The 21,187-nt window shown below is 57.1% G+C and overlaps 2 protein-coding genes across 3 annotated transcripts; one reads left to right on the top strand and one right to left on the bottom strand.

The window, feature by feature from the left end:
• Nucleotides 1–201: 201 nt before the first annotated feature.
• Nucleotides 202–3,162, bottom strand: LPXN (leupaxin). Its single transcript, XM_069018767.1, has 8 exons — nt 3,081–3,162; nt 2,235–2,338; nt 2,067–2,122; nt 1,530–1,860; nt 1,277–1,450; nt 1,115–1,196; nt 770–918; nt 202–695 (listed from the first exon to the last, which is right to left on the bottom strand). Exons 1-8 carry the CDS (start codon nt 3,091–3,093, stop codon nt 429–431), a joined length of 1,176 nt encoding a protein of 391 aa, XP_068874868.1. The 5' UTR covers nt 3,094–3,162; the 3' UTR covers nt 202–428.
• Nucleotides 3,163–6,113: 2,951 nt separating this feature from the next.
• ZFP91 (ZFP91 zinc finger protein, atypical E3 ubiquitin ligase) lies at nt 6,114–20,689 on the top strand. 2 transcript variants are annotated; one of them, XM_069016175.1, is made up of 11 exons: nt 6,114–6,463; nt 7,136–7,161; nt 12,109–12,324; nt 12,530–12,566; nt 12,998–13,084; nt 13,416–13,538; nt 15,069–15,119; nt 15,647–15,725; nt 15,999–16,113; nt 16,617–16,716; nt 17,040–20,689. In XM_069016175.1, exons 1-11 carry the CDS (start codon nt 6,114–6,116, stop codon nt 17,548–17,550), a joined length of 1,695 nt encoding a protein of 564 aa, XP_068872276.1. In that variant the 3' UTR covers nt 17,551–20,689. The 2 variants fall into 2 exon arrangements, with proteins under 2 accessions (XP_068872276.1, XP_068872275.1); XM_069016174.1 differs by having other exon boundaries at nt 12,995–13,084.
• Nucleotides 20,690–21,187: the final 498 nt, after the last annotated feature.

Here is a 21,187-nt window from a genome sequence, read left to right as displayed (position 1 = left end):
TGCGTGCCTGCCCCTTTGGTGTTTCTGGCTTTGCTGCTGGGCCTAAGTGCCTTTTCCAGGCGTGGTGCTGGTCTCCGTGGCTCCCAGAGGTATCACTTTGTGACAAACCATGTGGTATTTCTCAGCCCTCCCTCTTTGCCTTGGACCCTCATCCCCAAAGCCACCAGTGAGCAGAGAAGAGGCAGGACCCAGGTTGTTTTATTGCTTCAGGTCCAGGGGGCAAATGCCAGGGATGTCTTGCAGAGAGCGAGGCCTGGCTTGGCAGCAGCAAGGCTGGCGACAGTTGGGTGAGCGGGACCAACGCCAGGGATGGTGAGGGGTGGGATGTGAGGCGTGTTTGGGTCAGCAGGGCCGATGCCAGGCACGTTGGCGGTGAGGACGATGCTGGGGACGTCCAGGCAGGTGGCTGTGTGCTGGGTACCTGGGGCTCAGACGAAGAGCTTGTCGTGGCAGGGCTGGCAGTACATCTTGTCGCCGCACTCGCGGAAGGTGCCCTTGTGCAGCCGGCCCAGGCAGTAGGTGCAGACAAAGTGCTCGGGGTGGTACCTGCGCCCCATGGCCGTGATGCAGCGCCCGGTGACGGGGCGGCTGCAGCCGTGGCAGATGGTGCCCTGCCGCAGGTGGAAGTGCAGCTCGCAGTAGGGCCGCCCCTCCAGCTCGAAGAAGGACCCGCCGGTGAAGCCAGTCAGGCACTCCTGGGGGAAGGAGAGGGGAAGGCTGGCACGGCCCTGGGAACGCAGCCATTCCGCGCCTCCCCGCCATCACTCACCGTGCACACGAAGCACTCGGTGTGCCAGACACCCTCCAAGGCCGACAGGTAGTTGTCCGTGACAGGGCGCTCGCAGCCCCGGCATTTGGGGGCAAACAGGGCCAGGAAGTCCTGGTGGCAGTACGGCTTCCTGTTGTGCTCCAGGAACCCTGTGGGGAGGAGATTGGGATGGGCACCTGCCTGAGGACGGCTCATGCTGGGGGCAGCAGGACGTGGACACGGTGGTACCCAGGACAGGAGGCAAAGGACGAGACCGTGGGGAGCTGTCAGATGAGGTGGTAAGTGCAAGGGCAGGGGATACCTGGGATGGGGGCAGGACCCCCACACCTGTTCCCTGGGACGTACCCTCCTCTCCAAACACCTTCCCACAGTGGGCACAGAAGAAGTGCTCGGGGTGCCAGGTCTGCTCCAGGGCGGTGAGGACTTTCTGCAGGAAAAGCCAAGATGAGGGGGATGGTGGTGGTGGGGGCTGGCAGGGGAGGGCAGGGGGGTCACTCACTCACTCACCTCACGGATGGGGCCGGCGCAGTAGGCACAGCGTGGGGAGAAGGCCTGGTGATAATCCTCCTCACAGAACGCCCGCCCACCCTGCTCGAAGAAGGGCCCCTTGTCCAGCTCCTGCCCGCAGCGGGCGCAGGTGAAGTGCTCGGGGTGCCAGGTTTTGCCCAGGGCTGTGAGCACCTGTGAGGAGGAGGCACGGGGGCTGTGAGGGCGGCTCCGGGGGGACGCCCAGGGGTGCCGGGCTGGCGGTGGGGCTCACCTTGCCAGCGATGGGCTTGCGGCAGGCGGCGCAGAGGCCGGCGGGCGCAGCCGTGATGCCCAGCTCCTGCAGGTCCCGGGTGAGGCTGCCCAGCATGTCGTCCAGCACGGACTCCGCGGGCACCCCGGCTCCCTGTCCCGCAGCTGCCAGCTGCTGGGAAGGACGGTGGTGAGGGCTGGGTGAGGGCCAAGCCCCCCAACTGCCTGGCCCCGGGCCAAGGCTCACCTTGCTCTGCGTGTGGCCCAGGTCGGCCAGGAGCTCATCCAGCTGCCGGGCGGCCTCCGTCGGTGGGGGTGAGGGGAGCAGCGGCTTTGGGACTGGCACAGGGGTGCTGGACATGGCAGAGAGGGGAGGTGCTGTGGTGTCCACCCCAAGGCCAGGACCGAGACCCCGAGACCCCTGCCAACACAGCCCTTTCCCACAGGCCACCGCACGGAACGCTGCAGGGTACAATCTGTCCCAGGTGACCCTGGATGGCAGATCCCAGCAAGGAATGGACAGCCCCAGATGGCTTCGCCCTCCCACGGCCATTTTTACCTGTACACTGAATCCAAGCCTTCTCCTGGAGGCGGAGCTCGAGGCGGCAGCGGCACCTGGAAGGACAAACCCTCGTGGCAGAGCCCTCAGGATGCTCTCCTGGCAGCTTCCCCTGCCCGGCTCCAGCACCCCGTCATGAGCTGAGGGGTCTCTGTGCCCAGGCATTACCTTCAGGGTACCATGCTGGGCATCCTGGCAGGAGCTCGGTCCCTGTGGCGCGCGGTCCTTGGAGGCCAGGCAGGAGCTCTGCTCCAGTTCTGCCAGCAAAGCATCTGCACCGAGACACCCAGGTCAGGCCTCACAGCCACTAGCTGCCCACCCTTGTGGTCTTGCACCACTCCCAAAACCTCAGGAGCACAAGGAGTGTCACAGCAGGTCCTGCTGGCCAGCTGCCAGTGCCCCAAGGGGCCCTGAGCACCCTCCCCGAGACCCCCATCCCAGTGCAGGATGTGCCCACCTTCCCAAAGAGCGGCGCAACGGGTCCTGCCCCCGAACACCATCCCCGGCCAGCAAAGAAACCTCTGCCAGTCCTCAGCTTGACCCAGCATAAGCCCTGGCAGGGAAAAGCTCACCCTGGGCCCATCCTGCATACCCGGAGCACCACTTCCCCCAAGGAGGGCCGAGTGCTTTTCCTTTCTGCTTTTGCCTCTCTGCCTTGGCTGTCCCTCACACTGGGAAACAGGGAGTGCTCCCAGCAGAGTGGCTGCTCCCCCACCCCAGGCCAGGGATGGCTCCCAGCTCCCACTAGCTGCAGCGGGGATTGTGGCGCTGCCGCAGCCCATTTCCTGCTCTCAAGCTCGCTCCATTTTTGGCCAAGTGCTCGCTCGACCATCGGCCCCATTGGTCCCTTGGCACGGGGGAGGCACAGGAGGGAGCAGGGCTCCATGGCTGCCCCTCTGCAGCACCCCCTCCCAGTCCTGAGGTAGAGGAAGGAAAAGGCTCCCCGGAGGTGCTGAAAGCGTGACCCCAAGCCAGCCCTGGCTGCAGAACCAGCTTCGGAGAGGCCCAACTTACCCAAATCCTCCATCCTGCCTTGGCATGGGGTCCCAGGGCAGGGGCAGCACCCCGAGGTGCTGAGATGGCAGTCGAGGCTGCGCCGGCCCTGTTCCGGTCTCGCCTCCGCCCCCCGCGCCGGGGTTTGTCACCCAGGGTTTCCTCTGTGGGCTGCGTGCCTCACACCACGTGTGACGGGCACAGCTGGGGCACGGGGAGCCGCCAACGGCCCAGACTGGGGCTGCGGAGGGGACCAACTGGCCAGCAGGCTGCCCAAGGAGCTCCAGAAGCCAGGATGGGGGTGTTCTGCTGACCCAGGCCCTTTCCAGAAGCCACTGGCCATGTGTGACAAGGGATGGCATCCCTGTGCTGGCTGGAAATGGATTTGTGGCAGCGTGATGGAGCAGTGCCATGACATTCCAGCAGAACCTTGCCTTTGGGGGATGCTTCTGGAGCCTCGTCTTGGATTTCCAGGTAACAGCAAATCCCTTTTTGGCAGAGAAATCTCCTGGCACTGCTGGGAGCAGGCAGTGGGTGTGGGAACAGTTCCAAGGGACAGAGGGAATGTCACTGCCAGAGGTGGGTGCATGCGGCTTGGCGAGTCCTTCGGGCTCGTTTGGCTCTTTGGAAGAGGCAGCGCCTGGTGGGTGACCGATAACACCTCTGTCACCTTGGCCACCAGCTCTGCCAAAGCTTCACCATGCCCTGGCTTGGCTCCTCTTTAGCCCAGCCAGAAAAACCTTGGGAGCAAAGGTTAAGAGCCACAGACTCCATCCTCTCTGAGGCGAGGCACCAGCACCCGCGCGGGTCGGGCTGGCACCGCCTCGGCCCCGCTCCCGGGCACTGCTGAGCCCCCACGGCTGGGACGGGCCGGAGCTGAGCCCCTCAAGCTGCCACCCCAGGGGTCACCTCATTCCTGACACCGTTTTGTCGCCTGCAGGGACATCGAGCTCAGGAAGAGCCCCGGGACACCATCCCGCTGTGTCCGGCTGCGCTGCAGGCCAGGAATGCAGAGAGCCGCCCAAAGCCGCTGCTGGTGCCGGTCCTCGCAGCTGCTTCTCGTGTCAGGCGCTTCCCTTTCTGCGGCACACAACAGACCCTTCCTGCCTGTGGAAGGTTTCGGGCTATTTTTAGCTTTCTCGGTGATTTAGTGATGTGTGAGCCCGAGTACACAGGAGCGTCTGGAGCCGGAACTTGTTAATGTAAAACTTGTCCTTGCAGAACCCAGAGGCCAAAAGCTGAGCTGTGCCCTGCCCTGAGCTCTGCACCCCTGTTTTAACAAGAACGACGTGAGCCCAGCCTGGCCTGCAGAGGGGAACTCACTCATGGCAATGATAGGGACAGGTTGGCACGGGCTGACAAAAAGCAGGACAAGGAGGAGTCCTTGTGCAAGGATCCCAAGGTTTTCTTTAATTCTCATGCAAGGACATTCTCCTCCTTCCCGGTGTCTGGGTCAGGGGAATGCGGTTCTCCACAGTGAGGGGTTGGTTTATTAGCACACTCTCGGGAACTGCCGGACGCACTTTTGTTTTCTAGGAACATACCAGAGCCCAGGACTCGGAATGCAGAAGCAGAAGGAAGCACCGGGCGCCCGGAGCCCTCTCGCTGGTGGGAACCAGTTCGGCAAACAGGATTTTCCAGCTGAACGCTGCGGGCTCTTTGAACCCCTGTGATTTTTGCCTGTCTCCCGAGGGAGGATGAGGAGCACCTTGTTCTGGGGAAGTGTTACCCTTTGATCTCCTGCCCTCAAACGGTGCGTGAGATCAGCCGAACCCTGCTCTCCACAGCACCCGGTCCCCTTCCCCAGCCCAGCCCCGGGCTCCCGGCCGGGTGTCACATCCCGCTGTGGCCAAGGCAAGGGAGCAGTGCGCCGGCATCGCTCCAGCCCCAGGAGCACACCTGGAGACAGGGAAGGGGGCAGAGTGGTGACCGAGGCAAAACCCGCTCCCGGCTGGCGCCTTCAGAGCCTCTGGGGGCGAAGTTTTGGGGCTCTGTGTGGGTTTAATGCGTTAGTGCAGTTCCTGCGGGAGAATCAGGCGCTGCCGGGGCTCTTTTGGAAAGGGACGCGGGCCTTGGCGACCAGGGGCGCGGGTGCCCCCGCACAGCCGCTCCCGGGGGTCCCGCCCAGGGGCCGTCCGGGGCGGGGACACAACCGGGAACGGGGAACCGGCACGGCCTCAGCCCCGGCGGACTACAACTCCCGGCAGGCGCCGCGCATGCGCGACAGCGGGACGGAAGCGGGCGGAGCTCGGGCCGTGTGCCCCGCCCCCCCTGCGCCGGCCGCCATTTTGTCACCGACTTTCACCCGCCGCCCGACGGGGCGGTTTTTTTTTTCTTAAAGGAGAAGCGGCAGCCAAAAGCGGCCCCGCCGCCAGGCCCCGCCGGTACCGCGGGCGGCGCTGCAGCCCCGCGGCACGGAGCGGCCGCGTGGGGCGGGGCGGCAAACGGCTTCCCTCGCCGGGCCTCGCCCGAGGGGCAAAGGGGCCCGGGGGCAGGCGGAGGGGCGCAGGCAGCGGCGGCGGTAGGGAGCCCGGCGGCGCCGGGGGCCGGGCGGCGGCCGCGCGGCGGACGGGCGGTCCGGGCGGCGGGGCCTGCGGGGCGGCGGCCGCGGGGGCCGCGCTCGAGTGGGCGCCGAGCGGGGCCGGCCGGGGGGGGAGCGGGAGCGCGAGCGCAGCGGCCGCGGCGGCGCCTGCGCGAGAGGCGGCGCGAGCCCGGGGCGCGCGCGGGAGCGGCGCGCTCATTGGCCGGTCGGCGGCGGGGGGGCGGGCCCCGGCCCGGCCCGGTCGCCCATTGGCCGGGCGGCGCGCGAGCGGCGGGGAAAGGCGTGAGCGCGGCGGGCGGGGGGAGGTGGGCCTGGGGGGCGGGGCCGTCCCCCGCGTCCCGCCTGCGGGTTGGTGGTCGCGGCCGGGGGGCGGGGCGCAGAGGCCGCGCGTGAAGGCGGGCGGCGGCCGCTGATTGGCCGCGGGCGGCGGGGGCGGGCGTGCCCGGCCGAGGGTGGAGCGCGGCCGTCCCGGCCCCGCCGCCGCCGCCGCCGCCGCCGCCGCCGCCGCCCCGATGCCGGCGGGCACCGAGCAGCCGGGGGGCGCTGCCGCCGAACCGCCGCCCGCCCCGGGACCGCCGCCCGCCGCAGACCGGCCGCCGGCTTCGGGCCGCCGCCGCCCGCCGCCGCCGCCGCCCGCCGCCGATCAGGGGGAGGAGTCCAGCGGCAACCGGGTGCTGAGGGGCGGCCGGGAGCGCGGCCGCGCCGCTTCGGCCGCGGGGGGAGCCGCCGCCGCCGCCGCCGCGTCCCGCCGCCGTAAGGCCGAGTATCCCCGGCGCCGGCGGAGCAGCCCCGGGGCGCGGCCGGCCGCCGAGCAGCCCGCCGCCGAGACGCCGCCCGCGGCCAGGAAGGCCCCCCGGGCCGGGTGAGTCCCTGCAGCGCCGGGCCCCGCCCGTGCCTTCCGGGGGTCGCGGCCGCGCGTGGGGGGGCTGCGGGCGGCTTCTGCCCGACCCGCGTCAGCGGGCCCAGACCCCGGAGCCGCCTCCCGCCTCGGGGTGCCCCGCGTCGCCGCCCCTTTGTTCCGGCCGGGCTGGGCCGGCCCCGCCGGTCCCTTCCCAGGAAGGGCAGTGTCCCGGGAATCGCCGGCTGCGCAGCGCCCTCGGGCAGCGGCCGCTGTCCCGGTGCCCCGCGGCGCCGGCGCGGTCTGGCCCCGTCTGCCGAAGGTCTGGGTGAGGGAGGCGGTGGGATCCACCTTCCCGGGGGAGATGCTGCATTCGCTGCACCTTCGATCCTGAGCAGGACACCGGAGCCTTTGGAAGTGCAGCTGTTCTGCCCTGTTCTAAGCACAAAATCCCTCTGGATCGGTCATAACTGTCCTGGGCAGGGCTGGGTCTTTGCTGCTGGATATTTCTATAGTTCCCTTCAGCTTCCTGCGGCTGCAATAACCCACCTTGGCATGAGGGGTTGAAACGAATGATCTGACAGAGAGGCATCGGGACTTTGGGGAGTTGGGGCTCATCTCCGTGTCATTCAGTTCCTTGTGTCTGTCTCCATCCCAGAGAGTCTGGCTCTCACACTTGCTTTTGTGTTTTTTCAGGTGCGCAGATAAAGTCGCTGGTAAAGGTAAGAGCTGAATTACTCACTCCTCATGCTGTGTTCCATCTAGAAAGTCCGGGCTGTCCCACGGGTTAGCCAGATCTTCCTTTTGCATCTTCCTTTTAAAGAATGATTTGGTGCTGAGTGATGTGCGGTTTCTTTCTGAGGTCTCTCTTAAGATTGTGGAACTGTGATAAGCTGCTGCTGCTGCTGTTGGCACGTGCCCAACCTGCAAAATCTTACTGTCCCAAAAAGCACTCGGGCTGTTGGAGCGTGAGGCTGAGCTGCTCCATGGTCTGACAGTTCTTGTTGCACAGCAGTCCCAAGTCGTTGGCTAATCCTGGGCTCACTTCTGTTCTGTGCTTAGAAATATAGGTGCAGATCCTAGAGAGACCTGGGGAAGTTGTGTGGAAATCAGCATATTCAGATATTCACACTTGTTCTTTTTTAGCTTTAGTGGATTATGGATTTTTTTACGCTGATGTCTTCAGGGGTGAAAGAGAAAATTATTCAGAACTGGGGGAGTGAGTAGGGTCTGAACACGAGAACCCCGACTGTGGGGATCTGTGACCTGGAGCAGAACTTTTGTTTTCCAACGCAAACTGTGAACTTTGTGCATCTATATAACAACTTCTTGATTTAAAAAAAAACCCAAAAAACCCAACAAAAAAACCCCACAAACAACCAAAAAAGAAAAAAAAGAGGGCTTTGCTCCTTACGTGGTGATGACTTCTGAAACAGGTCCAAGCAAAGGGCTTTGTGTAGTGTTGTTTTTGATCTGGCACCAGAGAATTGTGGCAGAATGAAGCACTGAGGAAAGGAGGTCACACACCTGTGCAGATGAATTCCCTTTTCTGCTGGAGCTGTCCGGGTTTGTTTGCCAGCGTTGTGTCTCGGAGGCTGCTGTTATTCTCATGTTTTGGTAACTCTTTAGGTTTCCTCCTACAAGTCTTTATTCCATCTGGGTGTGGAAATCCATCACAATTCCAGCTGGCAAGGTGTGTTTTTACAGACTGAAGCAGAATTAACCACTGTGTGTTGAGCCCAGCTCCTGTGTTTTTACCCCTCACTGTATAAAGGGTGGGCAGCGTAATGTCAGAGCTTCAGCCTTTTACTTCAAAGCACAGTTGCTGAAAGGTGTAAAAAAGTTTACCTTCATATGTGTATAGAGTTAAGACTTCAGTGGTCATGGTTGTTTTTTTGGTTTAAGCAGAAATATTTATTGGTAGTGGTAGAAAGTGGGCAGAATATTCCCATTTTTACCCCAGGAAGTGAAAGCTGTCAGTCTGAAATTCACAGGTTTGGGGGGCTCTGCACTCAAGCCATTTTAGCCTTTAACTTGGGCTCTGAGAGTTTCAGCTGTGCTTGAAGGTGAGAGTGGAAAAAGCACTTGTTAAACTTCTGGGGCTCTTTTTTTCCCCCCGATTAGATTTGCAGCCGAAATGATGGTAGGAACAGTTGCGTGGAAATTGGCACAGGGAAGTGCTGACTTCTTCTGGGCCAGAGGAGATCGGGGTGGGGGGGGGTGGTGTTTGTTTGTTTCTGGTTTGTTTTTCAGTCTGCAGAAGCACAGGAGTGGGGAAGCTGCACTCCTGTGTCTTGGCTGCACGCTGGATGGAGCCCTTGTGCACCTTGTGCTGCTTGGCGAGGACCTGGAAACGGGCCAGGAGTGTCCTCCTTGGACAGGTTGTGCGGGAGCTGGAGAGGAGCTTCTCCCTGCTCCTCCTGTTGGGCTTTAGCAGAAGTTTTTGAAGGAGCCAGAGCAGTGTAAGCAAGCAGCAGCTTTCCTTGCACAACAGGGATTTTGGTAGCCAGGAGTCCCCTGTGCGCCTGGAAGGCACAATCCCGTTTGTCCTTTCACCTGGCTTGGAGCTGGGATAAGGTGCTGAGTGCTTCTGGTGAGGGCTTGGAATTGTGTGCTAGTGTTTCCTGAAATGGAATTGATTTTTTTGCACTGCAGTGTTAGCCTTTAACTATCAACTGCTAAATCTAGTTTGGAATATTCCCTGTACAGAGCCGTGGGATCAGGCTTCCCCAGCATCCCCTTGGGAGTTCTGGCTGCGCAGGTCTGACGGGGAGATTACAGGGAGGCGAGAGCCGAAGGTGCGTGTTGTGTCACAGCCCGAGTGTGACTGTCACCACAGCGGCGTGCACGGGGGCAGTGCAGTGTCAGCCCGTGCTCCCTGGCTATTCCCTGCCGCCTGCTTAGTCATGCAGTGGCAGGATTTCCCAACGTGTGCCCGCAGGAATATTGGATGCATAAGTAGAACGTTTAATCTCAGCTTACAAATGAATTCGTGTAGCTACAGTCGCTGTGTAGCAGAATTCACGTCTGACTTCTCACAGCGCTCTGTATCCTTGTGGGAATCGTTTTCATTTTAGTCAGGAGAGTCACCTCCCTGGAAGCCTGTTCTCAAATCCAGGGGTTTTGCTAGGAAAACAGTCAGGCTCAGCAGATATAAAAGAAAACCAAAAAATTTTGAGACTCAGGTAGTACCAAATGGGTTTGTGCATAGAGGACTCACGTTATACCTCAGTGTTTTATTCTTAATGCTTCGTGCTCCTTTTGGGAGGGACTGCTTTCCCTTAAGGCTTTGTCAGTGTTTGGAGAGAGAAATGTCATTACTTAAAACCAAGCCTTATAAAAATGCTCTGAATTTGAATAGCTCAGACTGCCCAAACCTTCCAAGGGTTTTCCTGTGTCCCATCTGTACAGTTCGGCAGTGCTCTGGTGGGGAAGAGCCCTTTGGATGGAGCTTTGCACTTGGATTTTTTTCCTGAGTTTCATTTTTGTCCGTGCCATTATAACAGCAGGTGTTTGGTGCCTTATCTGCTGTGTGGTTGCTGCCTTAAATCTCAGAGGTGTGCGTATGTCGTGGTGCATTTATTTTCATAACAGCTTTTTAACTTAGCAATTAGTAGTTTATTTTCCTTTCACTTAATTGCACACAGGTCTTTTCTGAAATTGTCTGCAGGGTCAGTAAGATGCTTTCAAATGCCTTATAAATCAAAGTTCAGCTCTGTTGAAAAGCAGAGCAGTGCCCAGACTCTTGTCTTTTGGTTGTCTAAACAAAGCCACAACTTCACTGCTAGCATCCTTCCAGGTTTCCTTTTCTTGTCCCTTCTCCCAGGGACTGGCGTTCACTGACAATTTTTAATCTGTTTTTTTTGTGAAGGAAAAAGAGGCAAAAATTTATTCCAAATCTAGGACTTCTCATATTTTGGGCAAAGCCTTGGTGATTGCTGATTCCAGCTGTTCCTGCAGCTGAACACTTGACAAAGAGAAGTTTCCTGGTGCAGCCCTGACTGCTTGGATAGGGATCATGCTGGGAAGGTCTAGAGTTAGAAGGTTTTTCAGCTCACAGCTCTGTATCACTCTGCGAGTTCTGCTGCAAAGTAAATACTTGATACATCTCCGGGTGGGGTTTGGGATGTACCTGGGTATTCTCAGCACGTAAAAATGCCCTGGATCTGTTAGATAGCCATGCTGAAGCAGAGGAAGTAGGAAGGAGAAATCCTGGGAAAAGGCTTATCAAAGACCTTCACTTCAGAGGAAGGAAGCAGAGCTGCTGGGTGAGGGGTGTGCTCTGTCCAGGTGTGTTCTGAGGCAGGTCTGCTTCAGACCTGCGAGCCTGATTTTTACAGTGATGAGTAATCAGCTGAATGCCTGATCTCCCAAGGGAATACAGCTCTTCCACAGCGTGTGCTATCCCTGGCAACATGGTAGTGGTTGAGGGGGGAGTTTCTAGAGGATGGTTTCAAGTGTCTTTGGGTTTGATTTAGCGTTCAAAAACCTGAGATGTTCACCATGAGGACTGAGAACATGGCAGCAGTCACACCTTGAGGTCTGCTAAAGAAAGCCAAGAAGGTGCAGTTCATGCTCTGGTGCTGAGGTTTATACGTGTAAGACATCAACTTGATGGTTTACAACAGAATGTTATACCTGACATCTGGGATTCCAGTCAGACTTTTCCAGCCAAATGTTGCTCATTCCCACCCTGTTAATCGAGGATCAGACAGCGAGTAATGCAAAGCAAACTACATGCTAGGAGAAAAAGGATCGTTTGGCTCAGAAGGCTTGATGCAAAACTGGATGTTGCAGGTTGGGAGGGATCAGAGAAGCTGTGGATGCCCCATCCCTGGAAGTGTTCCAGGGCAGGTTGGACAGGGCTTGGAGCAACCTGAACTAGTGGAAGGTGTCCCTGCCTGTGGCAGGGGTTGAAATAAGGTGAGATTTAAGGTCCCTTCCAACCCAAACCATTCTGTGATCATCTGTAACATTACAAAAGGCATTGAGTTCGTGGAGGCCCAGTGTCACAGCAAGCACCAAAAAAGTGAGATCAAATGAACTGTACTTGGGAATTTTAGTTTTTAAGGGATTAACTTGCTCACAAGACATTTCAGCCAGCTCTGTTACCTTGCCAAAGCATATTTGGAGACCAGCCATGAGCCAAAAGGAAACCACCTGTACAAGCTGTAAATAAGTGTGGAGACCTCAGGCTAACAGCGTTGGTGATGCTTTTTGCTTTAGCGCAGCACCAGACACATCCGGCTCAGATCCCTCAGGGATGTTGCCAGGTGTACAACTCCAGTGAAGTATATGTTTGGGGGATTCTCTCAACATGACTTTTCACATGGCCTGACTTTGAAGCTGGCCTTTGATAAAGCACTTGCTGAGGTTTATGAGTGTCTCTTTTGTTGTGCTTAGAGCCAGCAAATCGTCGTCTTAGAAGCCTTTATCCGAGGGAAAATATAAGCAGCTTTTAAATGTTAGTGTCTTTCCTTAGAGGGAATGTGAGGAGAGTTTTAAGGGAAGGTTTGCTGAGGTAAGGGCCTGGGGAGTGTCGTGGCTCAGCAGAGAAGGCTGAGCAGGTTCCCACAGTAGGCAGGGGCCGCTGTGATTTAAGGTGTGATTTAATGACAGGATTTAGGCATTTTTTACTATGATGAAAGAGACTGCAACGGCTGTTTCAGCTCCCAAAGAAGAGAAGGAAGAGGAGGAAGTGTCCAGCGTGCTCAGCCATGGCTCTCCCGTGGGCGCGGCCCGGCCCAGCCGGAGCTGGCGCAGCAGCCGGACGGCGGCCGCCGCTCGCCAGCGTGACTCCGAGAATTCCCGCGCCTCCAGATCCAAGGCGAGCTCCCTGCAGCTCATCTGCAAGTCGGAGCCCAACGCCGACCAGCTGGAGTACGGTACGTGGCACGGAAGGCCCGGGCACGGTCAGGGAGCCGGCTGCAGGGTCACTCTGGGCGTGTGGCTGGTGCTGGCGTGGTGCTGCTTGTCACGGGTGCCTTCTGCCACCAGCACTCCCAGCTCTGAATGCCGACGGAGCCGTGAGACAGATGAGCTCACTGCAGCGAACACACTTTGAAACCTAATGGTGACTTTTCCTTTCAGTGGTCACAGAAGAGCATCAGTCTCCAGATGGAGTCAGGTAGGATACGTTATTTTGTGGTGTTTCTTCGGGGGCCTGAGTTGCTTGAAAATAAACGTTTGTGTGAAACGTCCTGTGGGACCGACTGTAGCTCTGTCTCCTTTGGTCCCTGGCCTTTGCATTTACAGCGTGCACTGCAGATGTCAGGAGATACTGTAGAGAAACGGGTAGTAAGATTTGACCTGGGCATTCCACCTTCTAGCTGTGTTGCCGTGGGTGGGTGGCTTCAGGAGGGGACACTGCTCTGGCCTGTTTTGGTTGTCGCTGTGCTCCTTGGTCAGTGCAAGCTGTTACCTTTCCCCAGTCCTGCGGGATGAGGAAGTGCTGTGTAACAGTGTCCTTCCCGTCCTGGGGCATGGTGCACAGGTATTCTTGCAGTAGTGGCCAAGCTGTTGCTGCCAAAGTCCTCTCTTCTCCTTTTCTCCCAGCAGCGATGATGATGAGATGCTCATCAGTGAGGAAGAAGTTCCCTTCAAAGATGATCCCAGAGATGAGACCTACAAGCCCCACCTAGAGAAGTATATTGGATTATGGATTTACTGGGGATTTAGACCAAAAAAAATAATGGGCATGTTACCTGAATTAGCTTAATATGCCCCAAAGCACCTGTGCTAGTTGATCTGGTTCTAAACATCGCCTGCATTGGCCAGAACTGTTCTTCTCTCTGGACTGAAGCCTTTAGAGCCTTGCTGGCTGCTGGGTGCTTCCTTAAGCCTGGTTCTTACTTCTGCTTGAAAGCAGCACTTGAACAATAGACCTGAACTTGGGTCCAGTTTTTGTTTAAATCTTTGTATAAAGCAGGCAGTGGGAAGAGTATTGGAGTAATGTGTTGTATTTGTGTCTTTGCAGGGAAGCACCAAAGCAAAGGAGAAAAGCTAGCAAGGGGAAGGAGGAAAAAGAAAGGCAGAAGGAGATTAAAGTGGAAGTGAAAGAAGAGAATGAGTTTCAGGAGGATGAAGAACCACCAAGGAAGTGAGTAAACTCTGCAGATACACATGCCAGTGTGTGTGCTGTGTACTTTGCATTCTTGCTGGTGTACAACAGTGTTTAATTGTTGTTGGTTGCCCCCGCCTCCTCCTCCCCCTCTGGGCCTGAGAGCTGATGGGGCAGCACTGTTTATCCTGTGCCCTCACATCTTGCCTGTGTTCAGCCACAAAAATTCAGAGTTTAGCTTAAGTGGAGGGGTTTTTCATCATGCTGTGGTTAGTCAGCCTCCCTGGGTGTGACCACACAGTGGGAAATACTTCAGGGTGTCCTTACAATGGGTTCTATTGTGATGCCTGAAGTGCATCCCAAAAGCCAGTGTGAGAGGGCAGCTGTTCCTGCTGTGTGCTGGGGGCAGACACTGGGATATCTTGTCACTGGAATACCTTGTGTGTGTGGTTAAGTGTCCTTTTTATACATACGGACTATACCGGAGCTCAGGAAAATCAGCTGTTTTCCCCTTGCTTTTGAGAAGTAAAACAACAAACTTTTGCCACCCAGTCAGTCGCCAGTGGCTCAACACCTTCTGGTGTGCTGCCACGGGAACTCAGGGCTGAAGCATTCCTCCTGGCAACAGAGGGAGATTGGTTTATGTGACTGTCAAGGCCATTCTTTGGGGTAATGTGAGGGGAAAAAAAGGAAAAGGAGCTGGTTTCGTACCTCAGCTCCTCTCTGAGTGGTTGGAACAGCCCGGGCTCCCTCTGCTGACCTGCCGCGCACTGGTGGTGTAATTTCTCTTGCTGTTCCTGAGCTGCTGCTGATTCACAGTGGAGAGGAGTGAGGAGGCTGATATTTTGAGAATATTTTTGTCTGTTGGAGTCTGCTTTCTGAGGCTTGAGGTTTTCGTTGTTTGAATCAGACACTACTTTTTTGTGCATAATAAAACATGTAGCTCTTCCGAGGGCTTGGCTTGAATGCTGAGTGTGTGTTCAGCGTGTTCCTGGCTGGCCATCAGTACAGATGTCTCAGTAGAGTCTAGAAGATACTTCCATCAATCTGCTCCAAGTGTCTCTACAGCAATGGGGTCAGGCAGGCCCAGCTGGGCAGAGCTGTGGCTTGGGAGGCTGCAGTTTACATGTGAGCACAGGTCTGCTCAGACAGAGCCTAGATTTTTGTCTTGACAGGTACAGAAGCTGCTGTGGCTAATTCAGAGGCCTGTAAAATAGCTGCTGGATCATTAATCCCATTCTTCCTGATCAAGCAGATGGATGTTTTCCCACAGCGTGGAATGTTCCCCAACAGAGCAAATAGGGTGCACTGTCGGTTCTAGACCGCGTTGGCAAAATTACACGTTTATGAAAAGTGCATTAGGAAACAGGAAGGATTGAGAGGGCAGACCATGTGAAGAATTTATTTCTCTGGAATTCTCTGTCCTCTGAATCTGGCTCCAACTTGCACTCAGTTTTTTTTTTCTAGACCATGCAGTTAATGAGGCAATAGAGCATACACTTCAAAGTCTCTGCCCACTGCTAATGTAAAGAAGCTTCTCTCAGTCCTGTTTCTGTATCCCTGTTACAGGAGGGGAAGGAGGAGAAAGGATGACAAGAGCCCAAGGCTGCCCAAGAGAAGGTAAGTGATCCTCTCAACCCAGTTCTGTTCTGCAGACTTGCTTCCCTTGTGTCCTGCATGCAGACATGGTTTGTCCCAAAGCCATCTCTCTGCCTTAAAGGGAATAAAAACCAAAAATAGCAGCATGCCTTGTCTTCCCTCTTTTCCTTCCCCTGTAGGTGTGGGTTTGATTCCTTCCAAGTGAACCAGCCCCCTCCCCACTTCTCAGTTGATCCCTCCTGTGGTATTGCCCAGCAATAAGGTTTTGCATCTCCTGAGGTTTTCCCAGCTCTAGGGAGAGCCCTCGAGTAGTGCCAGGACAGGAGGTGGCTCTTGGACAGCAGCTCTGTCGCAGCCCAGGCAGGGTTTTTGGAGCAATAGTTCTCTGCTGTGCTTGCACTTGTTATTTGAGGCATCAGAGGCGTCAGCCCCTCACAGACACTGAGAATTGTGATTCTAAGTAGAATGTATATAGAACCTTTATCTATAGAATCACCTGATCATATAAGCAGCCAAGCACTCTGGCCCTCTCCTTGCCGATTTCCCAGGAAGAAGCCTCCGATCCAGTATGTCCGCTGTGAGATGGAAGGCTGCGGCACGGTCCTGGCTCACCCACGGTACCTGCAGGTTGGTGGAGGTGTTCACTTCCTCTGTGGCACGTGGGAGGGCAGGGAAGGGGTGCTTGGAACAGGCAGCTAAGCCTCCACTGGCACTCACACCCCTTCCTGACATCGTTGTTTTGGAAAACTTAATTGTGGCCAGTTGCGGCCATGTGTGTGAGTGTCTGTCAGGTTGCAGGTCCCCGTGTGTTTTATTTTCCAGTGGAGATCTAAACTTGAGTGAAGCTCAGCTGTTCACTCAGCCACGTACAGTCTGCAAACTTCCACTTTTTCTTTCCAGCATCACATAAAATATCAGCACTTACTGAAGAAAAAATACGTGTGTCCTCATCCCTCCTGCGGTCGGCTCTTCCGTCTCCAGAAGCAGCTCCTGCGGCATGCCAAACATCACACAGGTACAGGGGGGTGGGAAATAGACACAAACTCCTCTTCAGGTCAGTGAACAGACAGGAGAAAAAGGGAAAAGCCTCTAGGACTTCTGGGAGGGTGAAGCCAAGTCAGGTGGCATAGATTTGCAGCAGCAGGGTATTGCTGTCTTCTGGATTAACATCTTTTAAGGAAATGAATGAGATAGACTACTGAGGTTTTAATTCTCCTTCTGGCAAGCATCACTCAGGGGCTCTGTAGAGGAATAAATGTCTACAGATAAAGATTTATCCCAATTTACCAGTCTTTCAGCATTGGTCAGCGTGGATAATTAGCTCTTAGCAGAGTCTTAATTATGCCTCGCCTCTCCAGATCAGCGGCTGCGGTGTGTCGTGGGACACCTCCTCCTTTGCTGTGCCTCCCAGAACTTGTAGTTCTGCTCCTTCTTGGGCAGCTTTACTGCACCACCTGAGCGTTGGGAAAGGGAGCAGGTCTGTGGGAGAGCAATGCTGCAACTGCTGCTGTCTTTCAGATCAAAGGGATTACATCTGCGAGTACTGCGCCCGCGCCTTCAAGAGCTCCCACAACTTGGCGGTGCACCGGATGATCCACACGGGCGAGAAGCCCTTGCAGTGAGTACCTCTGCCTGTGCCTCACCCTCCTGCTCTGAGGGACCCCCGAAACTCCTGTTGCAGAGCAGCTCTGAAGGCAGGGCTGGAGCCTGTTCCTGGTGTCCCAGCTCTCTCTGAACACACACTTGTGTCAGCTGCTCCTCGGGGCGGTGTCTCGGTGCAGATCTGGGGAATGTAAGCCCTCAGTAGGTAAATCCAGAGCGGGAGCTGCAGTGACATGAGCGAGCCCCTGCTGTTTTCCTGGGCTGCCACCTCGCTGCTACTGTCCCTGTGAGCATGTGTGGACGTCCCTTTGTTGTGACCTCCTCGCTGTCCCCTCTCAGGTGCGAGATCTGCGGATTCACCTGCCGGCAGAAGGCTTCCCTCAACTGGCACATGAAGAAGCATGATGCAGACTCCTTCTACCAGTTCTCCTGCAATATTTGTGGCAAGAAATTCGAGAAGAAGGACAGCGTCGTGGCCCACAAAGCCAAGAGCCACCCTGAAGTGCTCATTGCTGAAGCACTGGCTGCCAACGCGGGTGCCCTGATCACCAGCACGGATATCCTGGGCACTAATCCCGAGGCCATCGTGCCACCCACGGATGGCCAGGGCCTCCCGCTGCTCCCCGACCCCCTGGGCAGTGCTCCCCCAGCAGACTGCCTGCTGCTGAGCTCGGAGGGGATGCCAAAGCCCTACTGTGGCGGGGCAGAGCGCGTGAGCCTGGTGGCTGACGGCAAGCTCTTCGTGGGCAGCGGCAGCGGCGCGAACCCAGAGGGGCTGGTCATGAACACAGAGATGCTGGGAGCCAGCACAGAGGTGCTCATCGAAGATTCAGATTCCACTGGACCCTAGTGGCGGGGGAGCACCCGGGTGCTGGGACAGTTGGGACTCTGTATTTAAAAGGAAAAGGAAAGAAAAAAAAAGGAGGAGGCACTTACTGAAAGAGAGGAAAGTTAAACAAAACTTACAATACTAGTAAATAACTGAAGGGTCTGCTCCCCTCCAGCGCGGATCACAGCACATCCTCTTTCTCCCAACCACTTCTCTCTCTCCCACGGCCCCTTTGTGGAAAGGGGCACGTGCTGCCATTGCCAGAGCAAGTTGGATTGAGCGGTGGATTTCTCCAAGGGAGGGGGCACTGCCGAAACCCTTCGCTCTACCCCAAAGCATTTGCCTTTCTGGCTCCTTGGCGTGGCCCCGCTGGCAAACAAAAAAGCATTGGACATGCTCCGGAGAAGTTCCTTAGGACTCCCTCTGCCCCCGGCCCCGACTTCTATGCACCGCTGCACTCTGGTCCTTGCAGTCTCCTCCTTCCTTGCCGGGGCTGGGAGTTTGGCACTTTAGCCCCTCGGCAGGGTGAGCTGTGAAGCAGCAGCGCCCGTCCCGCTCCCACCGCGCTCCCCTGCTCCAGCCCTGGCAGGAAGTGGAGGGAGGGAACGCCCTGGCTCGTAGATCGTGTTTGCTCGGAGAGGCCCGGGGGCTACAGGAGCCCTGCGTGGGAGAGGCGAGGAGGAGCATCCCAGTTTGACGACAGTAATTTGCACTTTGAACATGCTTCGTTTTTGTGTTGTGGTAACAAGATTCCTTATTTATTGTTTAAAAAAGGGTCGGTATTTTTTAGTTCTGTTCTTAGGGGGCGGGGGTGGAAGGGGTTCAGGCTGTTTCCCAGTAGGCTCCAGTGCAGGGAGCTCCAGTGCCGGCGTGCCAGCAGCTGGGAGAGCCGAGGTGAAGGCAGCGCTCTGGAGTCAGATGTGTCTCGCAGCTCTTCCAGAGTAGAGGGAGAGCCCCTGGAGAAGAGCCTGTGTGCAGTGGGAGTCTCGGCAGCAGCGTGTTAGCAGGAGGATGAGGTGAGTGATGGGCTGTCCCTCCCTCCCTCCCAGCTCCGGGTGAGCTCCTCGCATTACATGCCCGTTTTGCCTCCAGCCTTTCGGGGAAGGACGTGTTTAGCCAGGAGCTTGTCCCTGTGACTCGGGACAGCCGAGCGCTACTTGCTGCTGGGGGATGTGGCGCTCCTCATCCGACTCTGCCTCTCCTCTCCAGGTCTAGACAAAGACGCAGTTAAGCAGGGACTGGATATGGTTTTCTCAGGCTTGTTTATCCAAGGCAATAGATTGACAGGGGACTAAGGGGCTGTCAGCTTCTCTCCCCGCCCCCGTTTTGGAGGGGGGGGGGTGTTGTGTAGCCGTGTTCTGAAAGCTTCTCCTGCTCAGACACCCCAGCTTTCCCTGAAACGTGGTGGGTCAGGCGTTGCCTGCTGGTGTAGTTAGGGCAGCTTTGAGCCCTTGGAAAAGTTTACATAGGATAAGATGTGTCTGCTATGGAGACTTGGATTTTTTTGCTCTTCTCTGAAACTTTGTGTGGAGATTCAGTGGCCTTGAATTCGTAGCGGTTTTGGAAGAGGTGAAGAATAACCTGGCTTTTTTTGTTTGCTTGTTTTTTGGTTGGGTTTCTGGGGTTGGGAGCAGGGCTGAAGTATCTTGTCTGAGCACAAGATCAGCTGAGTTGGTCTGTAGCACACAGCAGCTTGTTGAAGTCGGGTACCTGGGGTCTGGAAAACCGCAATAAAAACGCGGAATTTAACTGGATTAACAGGAAACTGACTCTGAACACCCACTCTGTCCCCTGTGATGCCTGGAAATCCAGCTGTGGCCCAAACATGACGGCTTTCCTTGGGCCGTTTGTCCTGGTTTGCCCCCTCCCTCCTCCCCTTCCCCCTTACACTGATACCTTTGTCAGAGCAAGTTGAAGCACTTCCTGCTGTTGGGGCGGATCGAGGCTGAGCAGTTGCGTGTCCCGTGCCCTGGGTGTGGGCATCGCACGTCCTCGCACTGTGGCGGCAGCCTGGCTGAGCTGAGGGCCCAGCAGCACACCTGGTGGCAGGTCCGCGTTGGAATGGTGTTAAACTTCCTTCAGTTGGGATGATCCAGTGTCTTGCTTGGATTGCTTTACTGTGGTTTCCAGCAGGAAACGTTCTGGGTGGCAGCTGGTCCCCTCCCCTTGCAGACTGGAGAGGGGCAGCTAGACTGGAGGCCAGCAGTTCAGTTCAGTGCGGGGCTTCTCTCTGGGGACACTTGCCGGCCCTCGGGGCTGCTGGAGCTGCGTCTCTGCTGGGCCCTGTGCCCGGGGGAGGTGCGGGGTGGGCAGAGCCTTGCGCAGGACACTAAAGGAGAGCTCGGGGGGTTTGTTGGTCGAGGGATGGCACTAGAACGCCTTTGGGCCAAGGGCTTGCTGACCTCTGGTGACCCAGCATTTGGCGCTGGGCTCGGGGCTGGGGGAGGCTGCCTCATCCCACACCCGCCCCAGCGGAGCAGGGTTTGCCCCCGGCTGCACTTCTGGGATGCAAAATCAAACATTTCCTTTGCTTCCCGGCCTGGACACCTCTGATCCTTTTCGCTCCCCCCCCCCACCCTTCCATGACACCTCTTGTAGCTCTCCCTTTTCTTTTTCTGGCCATGGCCAGGTGCCTGTCTGTCCTCTAACCACAGCCTGCTCGCCCCTGGTGCAGGAGAGATGTGTAGCTCCCTTCCCATTCCCCTCTGAAGCCCTAAAACTGACACAGCCCTCCTGCAGCTCCTCCTCCCCTCGATGTCTCTCCTTCACTCGCATGCAGTTTGCTTCAATAAATTATTGTAGTAGTTTGCAATAAACTTTTTTGTATTTTTTTCCCCTGTATTTATTTTTTTTTCTCCTCCCGGGGAGGGATCGGAGGGGGCACGGGGCCCTTTGGCACGGGCAGCACTTTGGGGACCCTGGGCCACCCGCCTGGGACTGGGGGCTACCGTGGCCAGGGGCTCCCCAAGCTCAGCAGCTTCTGCAGTAGCCACGGGATGGCAGGGAGGCTGCTGCGTGTATGGGGAGCCCCCAGCCCTGGGACCCCCGGCCAGGCACACTGTGGTATTCATGGGAAGCTGCTTTTCAACTCCTGGGTTTTTTTTCCCCTCTTGATCTGGGTAATGCATAACCAAAATAAAACATACTGAGGAAAAACCAACCCAACCCGAAGGACTGTTTTTGTCTTGGTGCGTGCAGCTCACCTGTGGGGTGGCCGGTGTTGTCCTGGGGTGGCTGGGACATCTTTCCCTATGTGCAGCCCCTCTTTAGGGCAGGACCCCTCTGGGAGAGCGGGGTTAGAAGTGACAGATCGTTCTGCCAGGGGTTTGGTTTGCAGCTTGGCCTGGGGCTGCTGCGGGATCTCCGGCCTGGGGGCTGCCCTCGAGCATTGCTCGGCCGGCTCAGGCCCCAGCCGGCTGCCCGGGCTGAGGTGTTGAGCAATGTCCAGGCTTTGCTCACCTCTTCCCGGCAGTGGATTCCCGCGCTCTGGAATGAGCCGAGGGATTAGCGTGCTGCTAATCTCACTGTGTGGCTGGGAGGGAGGAGTGGGTCAGCCGGGGCTGGGAGCCTGTTGCTGCCGAGCCAGACGGTTCTGGGCAAGGCACTTGGAGTAGCGATGCGTGGGGGAATTAGGGAAATAATCTGTCGCTGTTGATCC

Source organism: Aphelocoma coerulescens, chromosome 5, assembly GCF_041296385.1.
Source record: "Aphelocoma coerulescens isolate FSJ_1873_10779 chromosome 5, UR_Acoe_1.0, whole genome shotgun sequence".
Lineage (NCBI taxonomy): Eukaryota > Metazoa > Chordata > Aves > Passeriformes > Corvidae > Aphelocoma > Aphelocoma coerulescens.
Note: the sequence above shows the minus strand (reverse complement) of the source record. Positions and strands in the feature narration are given on the sequence as shown.